The 17449-nt window shown below is 34.9% G+C and overlaps 1 protein-coding gene across 1 annotated transcript in view; it reads right to left on the bottom strand.

Annotated features, from left to right (window-relative positions):
- Nucleotides 1-7651: 7651 nt before the first annotated feature.
- LOC136800498 (uncharacterized) overlaps nucleotides 7652-17449 on the bottom strand; it is a 121282-nt gene continuing 111484 nt past the window's right edge. The window contains exons 82-85 of the mRNA XM_067057159.1: nucleotides 10657-10835; nucleotides 9398-9537; nucleotides 8640-8742; nucleotides 7652-8036 (exon numbers count right to left, since the gene is read on the bottom strand). Coding sequence (XP_066913260.1) covers nucleotides 7932-8036; nucleotides 8640-8742; nucleotides 9398-9537; nucleotides 10657-10835 — 527 coding nt within the window. The 3' untranslated portion in view covers nucleotides 7652-7931. The remainder of the gene's footprint in view (nucleotides 8037-8639; nucleotides 8743-9397; nucleotides 9538-10656; nucleotides 10836-17449) is intronic.

The following is a 17449-nucleotide window of genomic DNA, read 5'->3' on the forward strand; positions in this document are numbered from 1 at the left end:
TAACTTTTATGCTAAAATACCAAAATCAATTTTGTGGCTATGGTCAGAGCTCTTAATTTATTAACGCCCCTTGAGAGCCGCCACACAGTGCGCCGACTTCAAGAGTCGTGGTTGGGGGGGGGGCTGCGACACAGATCTGTAAAGCCCGAAGGGCTAGATTTGCGGCTTCTATCGAAAAGTGAAGCCTAGGTTTGGAAGGATTTCCTACCAAAGTCACGTGACTAAAATATGCAATTTCACCGGTTTGAGAGATGTGAAATAGCGTTTGCCGCCTACTTTTTTTTTGATCTCGCGCTCCGAAAACAATGAAAATGCTAGATCCTATCCATCGGCACGAAATTTAAAAAGTCAAATTTTTGCTTCACTTTTTTTTGCTGGGGAAAGCTTAAAGTTGCCTATCTAGCCCTTCGGGCTTTACATATATCTGTGGGCTGCGAACAGTATGGCGACCTTCTAGAGTCGTGGTTTAGGGCGGCTAACAATGCGGCGTACCAACCACGATTCTCGAGCGAAGGGTGCCACACTGTTCGCCGCCCCGAATCACGACTTTTGAAGGTCGCCGTCTCCAACCACGATTCTCTAGGCTTTTAGGCCTTCCTAATTCTTTATCAAAACAGGAGAAAATGGCACAAAATTTAAGGAAAAATAAGCCAATTTAATTTGGAAAAAGTAATCTCAAACTTCTAATTAACTATAATATAAATATTTGCATCAGATGGAAGCTTGAACATTGGTTGATTCAAATCTGAAATGAAGATTCGAGAGCCAATTCATTGGAATTGTTACGAAATACTTTTGAAATGTTGGTTAAGATCCTTTAATCACTTTGTAATGAGGAGTGAGGATTTGTGATAGTACTATGTATTGGATATTCAATGAAGTAAATTTTTGACGTCAAATCACAGTAGAGCTGACAGTTAGTTGGTCTTAAAACGACCTTGCAGTTTAGCCTATGGCGTCACTATTTTGGTCATAAAAGGTTTTCCCGGGCCTAATCCACGTCCTCCCTCTCAAAAATATCTTGTAATACACTGTTCTTTGGAATAGAATAAAAATGCCTAGGTCGTAGAAAAGATGTCACGGAACCCCAGGCTTGGCCGCCTACTACATGCTATGCAAAAAATTTATACACTATTGGAAAAATATTTCCGAGGAGAATAATCTAAAGATTTTTGAAAAATTGAGAAATGAAGAAGAAAAATGAAGATGAAAGAAATGATTATTTTTTCTACTGTTTGAAAAATCATGACACCAGGCCATTTAGAAAATTTAAGCTGATTTTTAGATTTTTCGTATCTATCTTAGATAAAAAGTTACAGCCCTTTGAAGAAGGCCTAAAACGGCAAAAAATGACTGAAAACAGCAAAAATGACCAACTTCACAGTGCTGTAACTTTAAGTAAGAAAATTTAGAATAATAAAGGAATTAAACAGGTTCATACCTTTCAAATCAAGCTGAAGTCTATTTCAAATTAGATGGCAGTGTTTTTTCAAATCTCAATGACTTTTGATAGAATTTGAATTAATTGTGATAGTGGAGTTGATTATTCTGGTGAATATAATGCTGGTGTTAATGCATCTGGTAAATGCAATGGTGGAGTTGGTAATTCTGGTGAATGTGATGGTGGAGTTGATTGTTCTGGTGAATGCACAGCAGGGGTTGATTGTTCTGGTGAATGTGCTGCAGAAGTTGATAATAATTATGAATCATTTTCAATACATTTTCTGATCTTTTTTGAGTTGTTTCTTTATGACAATCATTCCACTTCTGTTTGTCTTTTTAACGAGCACAAAATTGCTACTTACAATCTCGGTCGAAATACATTGGGAATTTTGGTTAATTCCTCGTTTTCAGCAATTTAAAGTTTGGACCAAAAAGTCGTTTTTGGGCAAATTGATAAATTTATTCGAATATTTCAATGGATCTTATCTAAGGGAGGCATTGTGGGATTGTTTCGAGTGCATTACAATAGAAATCTCTTAGGAATTCCTCGAGGGAATTCTATTGTAATACACTCGAAACAATCCCACAATGCATCGCTTTTTAAGAAAAATCAAAAGCTCCGATAAGGTCTATTGGGAGGGGTTTATAGCATTGAAGTATAAGCCCGAAGAGCTAGAATCGAATCTCCTTGGTAGGATTTGAAGGCAACAAAATCCTACCAAAAGTTGCGCAGCCTTGAGCGACCCGCCTGGTTCTTACACAAATGATAGATTAAAATTTACGGCTAAATTTCAAAAAAGATATCACTGGAAAACAAAGAAATTGCTAGATTCAATCAGTCGTCAAAATATTTAAGGCTATTTTCTGAGCCCTATTGGACCATTCTTAGACTTTCAGTTCCCCAGATCCTAAAGTCCTAAGTCTGAGTTCTAGCGTTAAAACTCTACCCGTCCAACCTAATTTAGAGCGCTTCAATCGTTTGTCGTTGTAAGATTTCGTGGGAATTTCCTTTTTTTCTCAATATTATGAATATTATTTTTTCAATATTATGAATTTGATTGATTTCCATTAAAAGTTATCAAAGTTTGAAAAAACACTGCCAGCTAATTTAAAATAGACTTTAGCCAATTAATGAATTGTCTGTAAAAAATACCTATAGATCAGGCGACTGGATCAAAACAATTAAATATTAATTTGCCATATCATCACTGGTCAAAGTTTCAAGTTAATAGCACTTCAAAATTATAAGATGTAGGGTCAGGGTGTTATCGATTGTAAAAGGGAATTTCCCAAAAAAACGATTTCAGAAAAACAAAAATTTTCAGCGAAAGTAATTTCAGTCACCGTCGCTGTAGGACAGAATCAAGTATGGCAAGGCGAAATTTGGAGGTTCTTGGATCACTCGTTGACCAAAAAATGGTCAAAAAAACGGTAAGAGTCTTAGAAAAGTGGATTTTTGTCAAATTTTTGCATTTTTTGACTTTTTGGCTTTCAATCTCTCACTTTTGATTTTTTTTTTGCTTGACCATGAAGTTCAATCCAATTCCAAAAATGACGATTTCTAACTCAAACTGGGCATTAACAGGACCTACATAGTCCATGTCTGATATATACGAGATTGACACTTAAAGGGTTAACAGTATCTTGCCTTCTATCTTTATCTTATGCTTATTTCCCCTAAAAATGACAAAAGGGAATTTCCCCAAAAATACTAAAATGCGTATTTTGAGGCGAATAAGATTTTTCCGAGAAAAATCATTTGGCCATTTCTTAGAGAACCTTATGGAAGCCGAGAAGGGTAACGTGCGATCTCTTCCGAAAGCTGTCGAGATTTCTTTCAAGCTGTCCCGTTCCCAGAAACTGTCGCGTTCCCAGAAACTGTCGCGTTCCCAGAAAGTGTCGCGTTCCTAGAAAATGTCTTGTTTCCTAAAAAACAGGGCCTTGAATTCCCGAGTTACTTTTTTCCGAGTTATTTTACATATGACACGTCATAATGACGTCACAAAACTGAAATAAGATTTGATGCACGAACAAAAACCAAGTTAAAATTTATCAAATAACTCGAAAAGTTAAAGGCACGAAAAAAAAAAACGAGTTAAATTTTTTCAAATAACTTGATAAATTAAAGACACGAAAAGAGACCGAGTTAAAAAACACCAAATAACTTGAAAAGTTAAAAGCTCAAAAGAAACTAGAGTCATCATTTTTGTGATGACGTCATAATGACGTCATAAAACTGAAATATGACGTCATATGTAAAATAACTCGGAAAAATAACTCCGAAAAAAATAACTCGGGATAAATTAACTCGGGAATTCCAGGCCCCGTTTTTATTTAGGCGCGACAGTCTCTGAGAACGCGACAGTTTCTGGGAACGTGATTGTTTTTGGGAACGCGATAGTTTCTGGGAACGCGACAGTTTCTGGGAACGCGACAGTTTTTGGAACGCGACAGCTTGAAAGAAATGTCGACAGCTTTCGGAAGAGATCCCACGTTGACCCTTCTCGGCATCCATAGTAGCTTGTCTCTGTCTTTGTGCGAAAAATCGGAAGAAACAAAATCCCAATCCCAAGAAAAGCTGGTAACAGACAAACGAACAGACAAAAGTTAATTTATAAGGATATCCGAGGAACTTTTATCCTATAAACATAACGTTTGTATGCTCGGGTGAGTTAGGGCGTGTCTAGATTTTTAAAAATCACAAATCCCGAATCCGCGACCAATAGCACCCATTCTCAGGGATTCACTTATGGATTTTTAGATGACCTATACCTTAAAGTTTCAGGACCCGGTGTTACGTAATTAAATATTGACCTAAAAATTAATTATTAAAGAAGGTGTGAATTGTGACGTCATCAAATTATGACGTCATAAATCGTAAATTAGCTCTAACTCTATAAGTACATCTCAAATCTTTGTCAAATTTGGACCAAAGACGCATCCTAATGGTGCCGAACTTTTCATTTAAAAATTTTTTGAAGGTTTTGATGACGTCAGCAAAGAATGCAAAAAACCGAAAAATGCAATTTTTGCTGACGTCATCAAATTTTTATCCAAAAATCTTTTTTTAAAAGTTATATTTCAGTTAGATGCATCTTTGGTTCAAATTTGGGAAAGATTTGACATGTATTTTCTATGTTATATGGATTATACGATTCATGACGTCACCAAATTCCATCAAATTATGACGTCATGATTACAATTTCTTTAATAATTAATTTTTAGGTTAATATTTAATTACGTAACAACCGGGCCCTGAAACCTAAGGTATAGAGGTACTTTAGAGCCCTAAGTGGATCTCTGAATCTGCAATCCTGGCCATAATATTTGAGACAAAAGGGAAATTCCCACGAAATCTTATAACCACAAGTATTTTGGAAGCGCTCTAAATTAGGTTAGACGAATAGAGTTTTAGCTCTGAGTTTTAACATGAGACTTAAGACTTAGAATCTGAGGATCCAAAAGTCCCAGAATGGCCCAACAGGGCTCAGAATATAGCCTGGAAGTCAATTAACCCCACCCAAATCGAAATACTCGAATAAATTTATCAATTAGCCCAAAAACGACTTTCTCGCCCGAATTCCAAATTTTGAAAAACGAGGAAATAAGCTAAATTCTCAATATATTTTGGCCAGGATTGTGGCTGCTATTGGTAGCGAAAACTTAGGGTAAACTGTTAGGTTTTTGAGACTTGCCCTAAGTCACTCGAATGTATACACATGCTAAGTTTTGGTACCAAAACAATGGTTCCTTTGTTTAAGAACAATAGGATGCAAAGCATAATACTAGCCTGGTATAGGGGCAGATACTTGCTTATAAATAAGAAAAACATGTAGGTCCAAAAAAGAAAAGTAGAGTAGTGTAGAGCAAAGGCTGTACTGTTCTGATAAAAGAGCGTAGGTAGATATTTCAGATAATGTGGTGTGATTGTACAAGCTAGCGAGTGCTCGCGCCCTCTCGCTCTTTTTGAATGAAATCATCAAACATCATATTACATGTCTGTCGCGTACATAGGATCAGTAACCTCTGGAACAGCGCTGTGAATTCCTAATCCCAAAAGAGATACTTTTATGGACCTACCTGGTTATGCATTTAATGGCTGCGTTTAGACCAGCCTGGCATTTGTAATTGCTTGCAGTATTCTTTCGAATTCTATTGTTGCGCGCAATTGTTCGGTTTGTCAAATGCCTAATGATGCCAGCGTGTTGGCATTTGAAATGCCATTTTGAGCAAAGGAATCCCCTTTTCTGGCATTTCAAATCAAACAAAGGAACCAAAACATAGAGAAAAAATGACATTTTTGATTTTTTAAAGTATTTGCACGTTTTTTATTCAGTTCTTTCTATAGATTGTAAAATTTGCAAAATTTGCCATAGCCTAGCCCTACGGCAAAAAGTTTCAGTTTTAATGACTGCAGTTTTTGAGAAATTCCATGCTTTTCATTGTTTGATCTGTCAAAGTTGAACTTGAGGGAATCACCTTTTCAGTAATGACTTTAAAAAGACGATTCCTTAAATGCCATGACAGAAAATACAATGGAAAAGCTATTAAAATCGAATCTCTCATGAGCAAATGCCAAATTACAAATGCCAGTTGGTCTAAACGCAGCCAATATAATTGATATCTACGTGAGCGTGACCATTATAAACAATCATTCAGAACACAAATAATAGTGACGATCTATTAAAATTAGTCGTTAGTTTCTTATAAAAAAAAGCTGAGCTGAAAAATTATTTTTTTACAAAAATCTGCTTGAGCCATCTTTTACCTACTTTCATGCAAAAAACAATGATCCAATATTTCACAAAGTCCAAAAAGCCGTATTTTAGCCGTTTTTTAGCCGTTTTTAGCTGAAATTTACCCAAATTTTTTTTCTCCAAAATCCGTTACATTCGAGGGTTTATAGTTATGCATCTTTGTGCAAAAAATCATAAAGAATCAAAGAGCCAATCTCGAGAAAAGCTAATACTGTACCTAAGTAATTGATAATGTGCTTATAAAAAAATATTGAATTTGGCCAGTTTTTCTATAAAAACACGCCAAGTAACCAAAATTTCATGTCTAAACAAACACACATATTTTTCAAAAGTAAGCCCTCATGAGCAAGAAAAACTATCTATCTCATAAAAAAATTGAGTAATTTGACTAAGAACATTGATGTATGCTTATTAATACCTCCAACGGGGTAGGTCCAAAAAGAGGAACTCCTGCTTCGAAAGGATTTGGACCCATTCCAGTAACCTGTAGGTGTAATATCTATCCATCTACTTCGAACTTGCATAAAATTTGTGGAAAAAAGTTCACAGAATTTTCAAATTGGGTAAAGATCAAAACAGATTTGATTTTAGAGAAAGTTTGAAGTTGGTTCTTTGGAAGGTTGGTTTTCATATGGTTCTGAAAGTACGTGTCTTTAACTTATTCTATCTAAAAATTTCCCTGAGGTCGATAATCATTAATTCTATTGTCATACTATTATAATGATTTCAATCTTTTATTTCTGAATTCAAAAATATTTTAACTAAAATAAAAATGTTTCACTCGAGGAATAATGTATTAGAAATATTAACAAATGTTATGAACATTATATACACAATCCTTAGTAGTTCAAAATATTACACTTTCAAAAAATATATTTTTCATTATTAATGTTTCTATCACTTAAAATCACAAAAATATATGAAATATCTTATAGTCATAAATACCATTTAATAACAAATTATTAACTGCTTTGGTAAGGTAGAATTTTCGTTATTTTGGTAGTCTGGCGAAGTTCAAAATTTTTTTAAAATTAGGTAACTAAAAGAATCCAGTTTTCAAACCGTCTGCAGGCAGTGAATCCAGAGCACTTTAATATTTGCGGAGAACAATTCAAAAACATTATAAAATGAAGATAGTTGAAATCAGGAGGCATCAAAGTACCTCTCTACCAAAAGTGAAGTTTCTAGTATTAGAGGATTAAAATAAATTTTTCTCCTTCATTTTTGATCTTCATAACTTATTAGACCTTATAAAAGTTTATTATTAATTGTGCTTTTCCAGAAAAAGTCCGTGCCCTCTATCTGTTGAAGATATCGGATTTCCAGGGGGTTAACGATTTTTGTTCAAAAGTGGATATCCAGGGGGTTAAATATCTACAAGGGAGCAGATATCCGGGGGTAAAGTGTTCTTTTCAAGTAAAAAAATACGATATCCAGGCAGGGGTAAGCAACTTTATAAGAAAGGATATCCAGGGGGTGTAGCATATTTTTAAGAGTGGATTTCCAGAGGTTCTAAAGGGGGGGGGGGGTCGATACTTCGAAAAATCAATATCCTCAACAGTAGGGGTAAATTTTTTTTCTGGAAAAGCCCATTCAAGCATGATCATCAAGTAAGAACATCTTCTTTAAAAACTGACTCCTAAGCCTAAAATTAAACATTCAGAGAGACCTAAACTAGCACAATAAAACAGCAAATACGAAAACATTCTCGTTCAAGAAGACCAGACTAGTTTATTGGCATGGATTTGTTAATAGAACGGCAGGTCTTGAATAAACGAAATCTGTCATTGGTCTCTTGGTGTTGAAAGGTAGTTTGAATAACGATGTCAACCGCTCCTAGAATAAAAAATTATTTTTTTCAGCTCATTCCTCTTAATGTACATGAGTTATTTTTCTAACGGAAACACCCGAAAGAATCCAGAATTTGACTACTAAAAATAGATTAAATCCCGGCTTTTTTCGGGCACTTCCGTTAGAAAACATGACGTCATCTTGAATCGCATATAATGAATAATTTTTTTATAAATCAGTGTATATTGAACAACTTTACAGTGTGTATAATAAAACAGAATCCTGCCCTGTCGAAAAGAACCCGTCATCCTAATCATTCAGGCTACCAGTAATTTTTGATATGTTTTGCTATATAAAAGTTATTTTATTGATGCGCAAAGCCTACCTTCTAACGATTCGTTATTACAAAAACCATTTCAGAGACACAGTCAGTCTAATAGACACATCATAAATCATTCACGTTAGCAAACAAATTCTCACCAAGTCAGACAAAGGTATTGATCAGAGTCTTTTGAAATTGGTACCCTAATTGTATCACTAATCAATGATGGTGAAGAAATTTTTAAACGGTAGTCCACTTTTCAAAACTCCGATCAAAGATGGTAGATATAGGGCTTATAAAAGATCAGTGACTTTATTCATTCTTACCTCATCAAAATAAACGTTGCAATTGATCTTTTCATTGAAGTTCGATTTGAAATCAGCCCAAATGAATAACGGTGGTAGCTTTTCAATCGTTTCAATGTTTTTACTACATGAAAAGATAAAATTTGTCAAATTTTACAATAGAAATACATTTTGAGGCTAAGTTACAACTAAAGCCAATTCGATTTAAGTGTGCACTATTTTTTGCTACCATGCAGCTACCACGTGGGAACCATGTTGGCTTAATAGGTCATATCAAAGTTTTTGATTTTTCTAAAAAACCGATGCATTGTGGGATTGTTTCAGGGTTATTACAAACAATCCCACAATACATCGCTGTTTTAGAAAAATCAAAAACTCCGATAAGGTCTATTAGTGTAATTCCCTTGATCGAAGTTTCTACATGGGAACATCAAGTACATATTCCTGAAGAGAACACTTAAACTTGATGAAACAACACTAGCTATAATTCAAACTAAATGCTAAGTAAAGAAACTTAGAGGTTGGGTACGACTTTTCCACAACACGACTCAAGGAGAAAGAAATACTCATGAATTGCAAATGTCCTTGCCACTATTCAGAAGCGTGATGGGAGAGACTTTGTCTTTGTACACCTTCTTGCAACGTTTTTTAAGTAACAATATGGGAGCAAGCTAATGAGAAAAAATTGAACGTAAGAACTGATGAGGGGCTGCTTCTACTAGTACCAATGAGTTTCGCTTGGAGAGCCCAAGTCATTAGATGGAAACGTAGATACTTACCCTTCCGTTGGCTCGACGAATTTAATGCTACTGTTCGGAACCACCGTCATTCCCTGTGTGTACAAATCATCGCAAACAATCATTGGTTCTTTTGTTTCCTTAGCAACGGGATCACCTTGGAAACAGCAGTTCAATCGTATCTAAAACAAGAAAATCAAAATTTCCAATTTCCATTCATCAGAAATACATCAAATTCAGGGGTCAATGCAGCAAGCGAGATAAGGCTGCACACATCGCCGAAATTGATTTTCATATAAGTGATGCGCATCGTGTATAAAATTCCCGTTCGGAATTTAGGATAACCTTTTTCAATTTTCTTAAAAAGTTCAAAAAGTTCAAAAATCCGTCTATCAAAAGAGTATAACTTCTAGCCATGCGTATTTGTCTCATCGGGGACAATTTTTTTGTGACTGAGGGGTATAAAGTGGAGTCTCTTTAACTCGAACCTCTATAACTCGAATATCTCCTTAACTCGAACAAGTTTTATGGTCCCTTCATTTAACAATGCCTTATAAACTACAATCATCACAAAAATATTTGGCAGTAAATGCTGAATTTTAATGTTTCAACTTATTTCCCCTTCAACCATTGAAATTAGGGGGGGGGATTCAGGGAGAGGGAAGTGAGTAAATGCAGTGGTTTTTGAGGCTGGTGCCAGTATATTATTGCACTGATTGTAGTCTATAACTCGAAATTTCCTAGGGAGAAGAGAAGAGAAGCAGACCCTCCGATAATATCGGACCAGGCCCTATCCCAGGATAGTTTCCTACCCCTTGATAGGGAAATCACAATGCTTACCAGACATTGTACTCTGTGCTCGCGACACATCAGAGCCGTACTGTATCGATGATCATACTCGTACAGTACAGCAGAACCTTGCGTTCTCGCAGGTACTGAACATATGAGTACCATCACCACACCACATTCAATGTCCAGCATATTTCTCCATACTCTTGTTTCAGAGTGATGGTACCCTAAATTCCCCTCGCATGGTATGGGTTGACCCGGGCCAAGGTACATTCATTTGCCAAGTGAATCGTAGCATCGAGTGGGAATTGAACCCTGACCTCCAGCACGGAAGTCAAGATCGATGACCACTACACTACTGCGCCTTGAAAATTCCTTAACTCAAACAAATTTGTGTTCCTCGTGCGTGTTCGAATTATGGAGACTCCATTGTATAAACAATGAAAAGAATATTTTGGTTTTCAAAATAAACTAATTTTATCATGAGATCAAAAGCAAGCATAAAAGCTGACCTTTTCAATGGTGCAATTTTCTTTAACAGCTTTCTGGAACCTCAATATGGTGAAAAAGTGACGGATGTTCCCCACTGATGATAATTTGAGAGGTTTTGTACGTGATTCGTTCCCAAAGACAAGATAATGATGCGTGTTGGTATACAAGTCTTTCAAATGACCAGCAGTGGTTCGCATGTCTGCAAAATAAAACATTATTTAAAGAGATTATTAAAGTGTATCGTTTTAGTACTATACACCTTATCGAAATATCCGCAAAAAGAACCGCGCTTTAAGATGGATCCATCGATATGCGGAGATTAAGACGAAAACAAAAGAATGTAGTGTTTTCGGAAAACGGCCGGATGAAAAAAAAAATTTTCTGACCCGGCCGCAGACTATTAGCCAAATTCTGGAGCCGCTCGCTGCGCTGCCGTGCGCAGATTGTAGGGACAAAAACTACTTTCGCTTTCGTTTTTAGGCGGCATTCGCAGATATTTGGTAAGAAAACAGTAAGACTCCCCCTTCTTTTTACCAGCAAAAAATAGGAACAAGAGATTGGATTTATGTTGGAACTTTTATTGGATTTCAAAAAAAGCCTCTTCCAAATATGAAACGTTTATAATCACTCATAGTTTGGGGAATTTTCAATTATCCCGGCCTCAGTCTTTGGCCTATAACCTATGAACTTTTTGTACTGTATATGCTTTATTTGGGCTATTACTTTTCGTAGAAAAACTTTTTCTGCTCACTTTGGGCCTCAGTTGAGTATGATAGGTAGATTTTGGGTTGGGGTATAGGTAAAAAGTAAAATTATACATAAACATGTTTGAGTGTTTGACTTCATGTTATTTTTCTTATCTTTACCACCACAAAATTATCCGACAGAATAGAATTTATAAACTATTTTCAAGCATAAAAATTTTTGGCTGAAGCAAATTTTGTACAAATTTTATATATTTAATGATAAAGTAAAAACATCTCAAAATTTTTTTATATAATCCTTTGTGACAGTCTTGACAGTACTTTTTCTGTTGGGAAGTTGGAAGCTTTTCCACCGAAAAGAATTGAGTACTGATAACTAATAATCCAAATAAACGAATAATTTCAGACAGTGCTTTAGGCATCATAACTTTGCCTGAAAATGCAATGACTACAAAGTGGATTTGTACCGTCAAGGGCTCTAACTTGAGACAGTCTGACTAAACATGGGACAGCAATTCGGCAATCATTTTACCGAACCTCCAAAGTCATTTAATTAACATAGTCGCAAATCATAGAAAACAAACTTGTTGTCAACAGAGATTTAACAGTGAAAATACAGTCCAGAAAGTCAACCATCCCATGATATGACCACTCGTCCCAAGTTAGAGCCGTTGACACGGTATGCCAGATATCCAAAACAATAACAATCCATTATATGATATACACAGTCATGTCAATGTCGTAACGTGCTTTCAATTTTTTGTGGTTTTCAGTCATTTTTGAGATGAATAAAATGAATCATGAAATTTTTGTCATCTAAAGGGATGGGTAAAACCATGTTTGAACTATGAGCCTATATCTTGGATATCTCTCTCATATCAAAACTGTTCAATGCGATCGAAAAAATCTTTCCCAGCTGAATTCCATGATAGGGAGTGTTTGTGAAGCTATTATAGTCATTGTTTGCACCAATATAAAGTTACTTCTGCAAGTTAGTAGTCTCCATCAACAGCTTTCGAAAGCAGCGAAATCGACGAAACTACTTGAGTGAAGTTTGTAAACAAAAAAGCAAGTTTCACACATTCATTATGTTCAAAAAGTATTGTCTTTTATCCCAATGTATGATAGAAGTCTATTCCAATACATTTGATGTTGGTTCCAAGTAGTATTCTTCTTCTTTCTTCCCAAGAATCACCAAATCTACTCAAAAAGCACTGTTTTGCAGTGCTTCCCCAGCCAAAAATGTAAACAAAATGGCTTCCGCCTCGACTTTTGTCCCGACACGCGCATCAACTGCAGCGCAGCGAGCGGCTCCAGAATTTGGCTAATCTATGGGTTCATTTATATGGTTCATCATCATAAAAAAAATTCACCGTCATTCTCTTTTTCCTCATACCTAAAAGTAAGTTTATGTTGGTTCCATCTTGTTTTGAAGGTATTTTCGGTAAGGCCGATGTAGTCAGCAACCTCGTCGTCTGGGGAGGATTTTACTGTGCATTGGTATATTAAATGTATTAGGTAAAAGAGAATTCCACTGAACTTTCAAAGTACGTATGGAAACTACAGCGCAAAAACATTTTACCCCTGTTATCCTGGAAAGTCAACGATCACGCAAAACCCTGTTTCATTCAAATGGGGGCAAATCGTGCAACCTTTGCATGACCAAAAAGTACCACATAATTACTTCCAAAGACAAACTTATAAACAAAAGAACCGAACTAATCTCTACGTGCCGTCATATGAGCAAATTCTTTTTAAAAAACTTTAAAGACGTCCCTCCGGTTATCTGATATTCCGATGGCGTATTGGCGGCCGCCCACGCTAAAGCTCTAAAGGAGTGGGCCAATATACCATCGGAGAGAAATAGTAGTCGTCCATTGATGTGCCGACATAAGTTTAGCCCTCATTTTCGGGGCCGTGCTGAACGCTCAAAAATTGTTTTTTTGAGATCTGGCGCCTCAAAAAGACCGTCAAATCACTGTCGTTAGTTACACGTCATGAGTATGTCGGCAAAAATTACAAACAACATGGCTGATGTAATTTTCTGCATGTGCACCAACCCAAAAAATGTGTTTCTACCACAGAAAAGTTGATAATCATAACTTTTGTTTTTGTTTGTTTTGATGGCTGATTTTTTCTGCACTTTCTCAAATTTTATACCATTCAAAGACCAAAGAAACTAAAGCAGGTATGTTCCTATGGGCTTAGGCTTTTATCAGTAACTTTCATGTTGTTATCTATCTTAGACCGTCCTCCAAATATAACTGTTGTCCACCGGCCGACAACCGACAAACCGGCTTCAGTGTTCCAGAACTGAAGTTTTTTGGATAAAATCTTTATCAAACTTCACAAAAGTGTTCATTGAGGGTTAGTATTCATTTTCTATACCTAGCTTTGGTTTTTCTTTTAGTGTTATTATTAGCCAAATTCTGGAGCCGCTCGCTGCGCTGCCGTGCGCAGCTTGTAGGGACAAAAACTACTTTCGCTTTCGTTTTTAGGCGGCATTCGCAGATATTTGGTAAGAAAACAGTGAGACTCCCCCTTCTTTTTACCATCAAAAAATAGGAAAAAGAGATTGGATTTATGTTGGAACTTTTATTGGATTTCAAGAAAAAACCTCTTCCAAACATGAAACATTTATAATCCCTCATAGTTTGGGGAATTTTCCATTATCCCGGCCTCAGTCTTTGGCCTATAGCCTATGAACTTTTGTACTGTATATGCTTTATTTGGGCTATTACTTTTCGTAGAAAAACCACTGGGTGAAAACCGAAATTTCCAGTTCATTGGAAATACCAAAAAAGACCTAAAAATGTCTGTAAATCTCACTTTTTTTGGTATTTCCGAAGGTATGGAAATGTCAAATTCTCAAAATTTGGAAACGCCACTATGTGACATTCGCTAAATTCCCAGACTTTGAAATGTCAAATTTCCTGATCTTTTTTTATGTTTTAAAATTCATCTTTTTGGGGATTTCTTGAGGAATGGAAATGTCAAATTTCCCAAATTTGGAAACGCCACTATGTGACATTCGCTAAATTCCCAGACTTTGAAATGTCAAATTTCCTGATCTTTTTCATGTTTTAAATTCATCTTTTTGGGATTTCCATGAGGAATGGAAATGTCAAATTTTCCAAATTTAGAAACGCCAATATGTGACATTTGCTAAATTCCCATAACTTGGAAATTTCATATTTCCTGGTATTCCTTTTAATTTTTATCATATTTTAATAGGTTTTAAAAAGCTTCAAATTACTATGCGAGGAAAGATGACCATAAAATCTTCGTTAATCTAATCATTTTACCAACTTGACGCTACAAGGATACAAAAAATGGCAAACCAAAAAATAATACATAACATTAAATATTTATTTAACATGTTTCATTTCAAAGCACAAAGATAAAAAAAGCTATGATATTCTGTGATATTAATTGTATAAAAAATCCATCAAATCCACCATCTCACCATCAATCAAATTCCTGTCGAGTCTAGTTATTAGAACCTTGCATACAGTATTTGAAATTTTGTGTACAATAATCTGTTGAGTGTATCATTAAAACTGTGATTTCTGAGATTTCCGATGAATGTTTAGTTTACCCATTCTACAAGTTTATGTCTGGAGCGAAGGAGGTATGAGTTTTAATTAAGTTTTCAAGCCACTGATCTGAATGGTAAAGTCTGTCATTCTGAAGCGTAATGTATCAATACTCTGTCCATTGGAAATCCAAAAGAATTCAATTTAATTTACCGACTGCAACAATATTTCTTCGAGCAAAGGCTTCAATTAAAAGTCTTGAAGGTACAGTAGAATGATTCCATGGTTGCGTTGTTTGTGACTGAATTTGTTTCCATTTCAAGTATTGTTTTTTTTCTGAAAAGAAAATCAAAACATTAAATCGAGCATTAAATGATAACAAAATATATAATTTTACAAGTTAAAAATTCATAACCAACACACAACTTCATCTTACAAAGAACTTTCGAGAGAAAAATAAAATCGAAATTTTTCACATATTCGCTCAAAAGTCACATGATTGAATACTCACATATAATTGGCTCAACACTATGTTTATTGATTTAAGATAATAAACCACATTTTTCTTTCTTTCGCTCTCTTTTGTTGAAAATAATAAACAAATCTAATAAGCAATTTACGTCATAGCAAAGATAGATCAAAATAAAGTCTTAAGGAGAGCAATTACTTCCATATAAGGAATAATAACAGGAAAGAAACACTTTTTATTTGAATATATTTTATTCAACCTTTTTTGTTAGAAAAACTTTGAATTTTCGACCGTTTTTCACAAAATTTGCTGAGTCGTGACCAACATATTTGAAAGAATCTTTTTCCATTTTTGTGATCTTAGGACTGCTCTGGAAAATTGGTGAAATTCATACCCTTTACATGTCATACAGTGGGCATTTTCCTCAATATTTCAACCCTTTAAGAGCGAAAAATATTTTTAAGAATCTCTGAAAATTCATCTTTAGTCTTTCTAGCGACTAAAAATTTGAAATTTCCTGAACTTTAAAAAGCGCTATAAAAATGTGAAATTTCGAATTTTGAAAGATGTGAAAATATAAACTTTCAGATCTTTTTGTAAATTAAAAGGTCAGATTTTGAAAATTCAGGAAATACGACTATTTTTGTGAAAACTTTAGGAAATATGACATTTTGAAAAATTTGGGAAAGTGATCTTTCATGGTCTTTCTGACATTGCAAAATTTCGGATATCTTGACATTTGAAATTATGAGAAATGTCACCTTTTTTTTCTTTGGAAATCTTGGAAAGTTCATCTTTTAAATGTTTCTTACGACTCAGAAATCTCACATTTCCTGAATTCTAGAAGACCATAAAATGTGAAATTTCAAATTTTGAAATATCTGAAAATATCAGCTTTCAGATCTTTTTGTAAATTAAAAGGTCAGATTTCGAAAATTCAGGAAATACGACTTTTTTTATGGAAATTTCAGGAAATATGACATTTTCCAAATTTGGAAAATTCCCGAAGACAGCTTTTCACCCAGTGAACTTTTTCTGCTCACTTTGGGCCTCAGTTGAGTATGATAGGTAGATTTTGGGTTGGGAAATAGGTAAAAAGTAAAATTATACATAAACATGTTTGAGTGTTTGAGAGTATTTTGACTTGACTTCATGTTATGTTTTTCTTATCTTTACCACACCAAAATTATCGAAAAAAATAGAATTTATAAACTATTTTCAAGCATAAAAATATTTGGCTGAAGCAAATTTTTTACAAATTTTATATATTTAATGATAAAGTAAAAACATCTCGAAATTTTATTATTATAATTTTTATGACAGTACTTTTTCTGTTGGGAAGTTGAAAGCTTTTCCACCAAACAGAATTGAGCACTGATAACTAATAATCCAAATAAAAAAATAATTTCAGACAGTGCTTTAGGCATCATAACTTTGCCTGAAAATGCAATGACTACAAAGTGGATTTGTACCGTCAAGGGCTCTAACTTGGGACAGTCTGACAAAACATGGGACAGCAAAACATGGAACCTTCAATGTCATTTAATTAACATAGTCCCAAATCATAGAAAACAAACTTGTTGTCAACAGAGATTTAACAGTGAAAATAAAGAAAGTCAACCATCCCATGATATGACCACTCGTCCCAAGTTAGAGCTGTTGACGGTATGTCGGATATCTAAAACAATAACAATCCATTATATGATATACACAGTCATGTCAATGTCGTAACATGCTTTCAATTTTTTGCGGTATTTCCAAAATTTCAGAATTTTTGGGCACTTTCTTCGGATTCGCTTATCCTTTTCTTTTCCTGGATCCAATCAAAACCTGCACGTAAAACGTACCCCAAAATCAGTCACTTTTATAAACATTATAACTTGGTCTTTGACGACTGGGAAGATTCAACGACAAAATTTTGAGAGTTAAAGTAAAGTTTATCCTTCAGCGCAATCAGTGATGAATCCGATATGACCGATGTTGTCTCTTTAGCCATATTTGAGATGAATAAAATGAATCATGAAATTTTTGTTATCGTAAGAGATGGGTGAAACCATGTTTGAACTATGAGCCTATATCTTGGATATCTCTCTCATATCAAAAC

Source organism: Clytia hemisphaerica, unplaced genomic scaffold, assembly GCF_902728285.1.
Source record: "Clytia hemisphaerica strain Z4C2 unplaced genomic scaffold, Clytia hemisphaerica genome assembly, whole genome shotgun sequence".
Lineage (NCBI taxonomy): Eukaryota > Metazoa > Cnidaria > Hydrozoa > Leptothecata > Clytiidae > Clytia > Clytia hemisphaerica.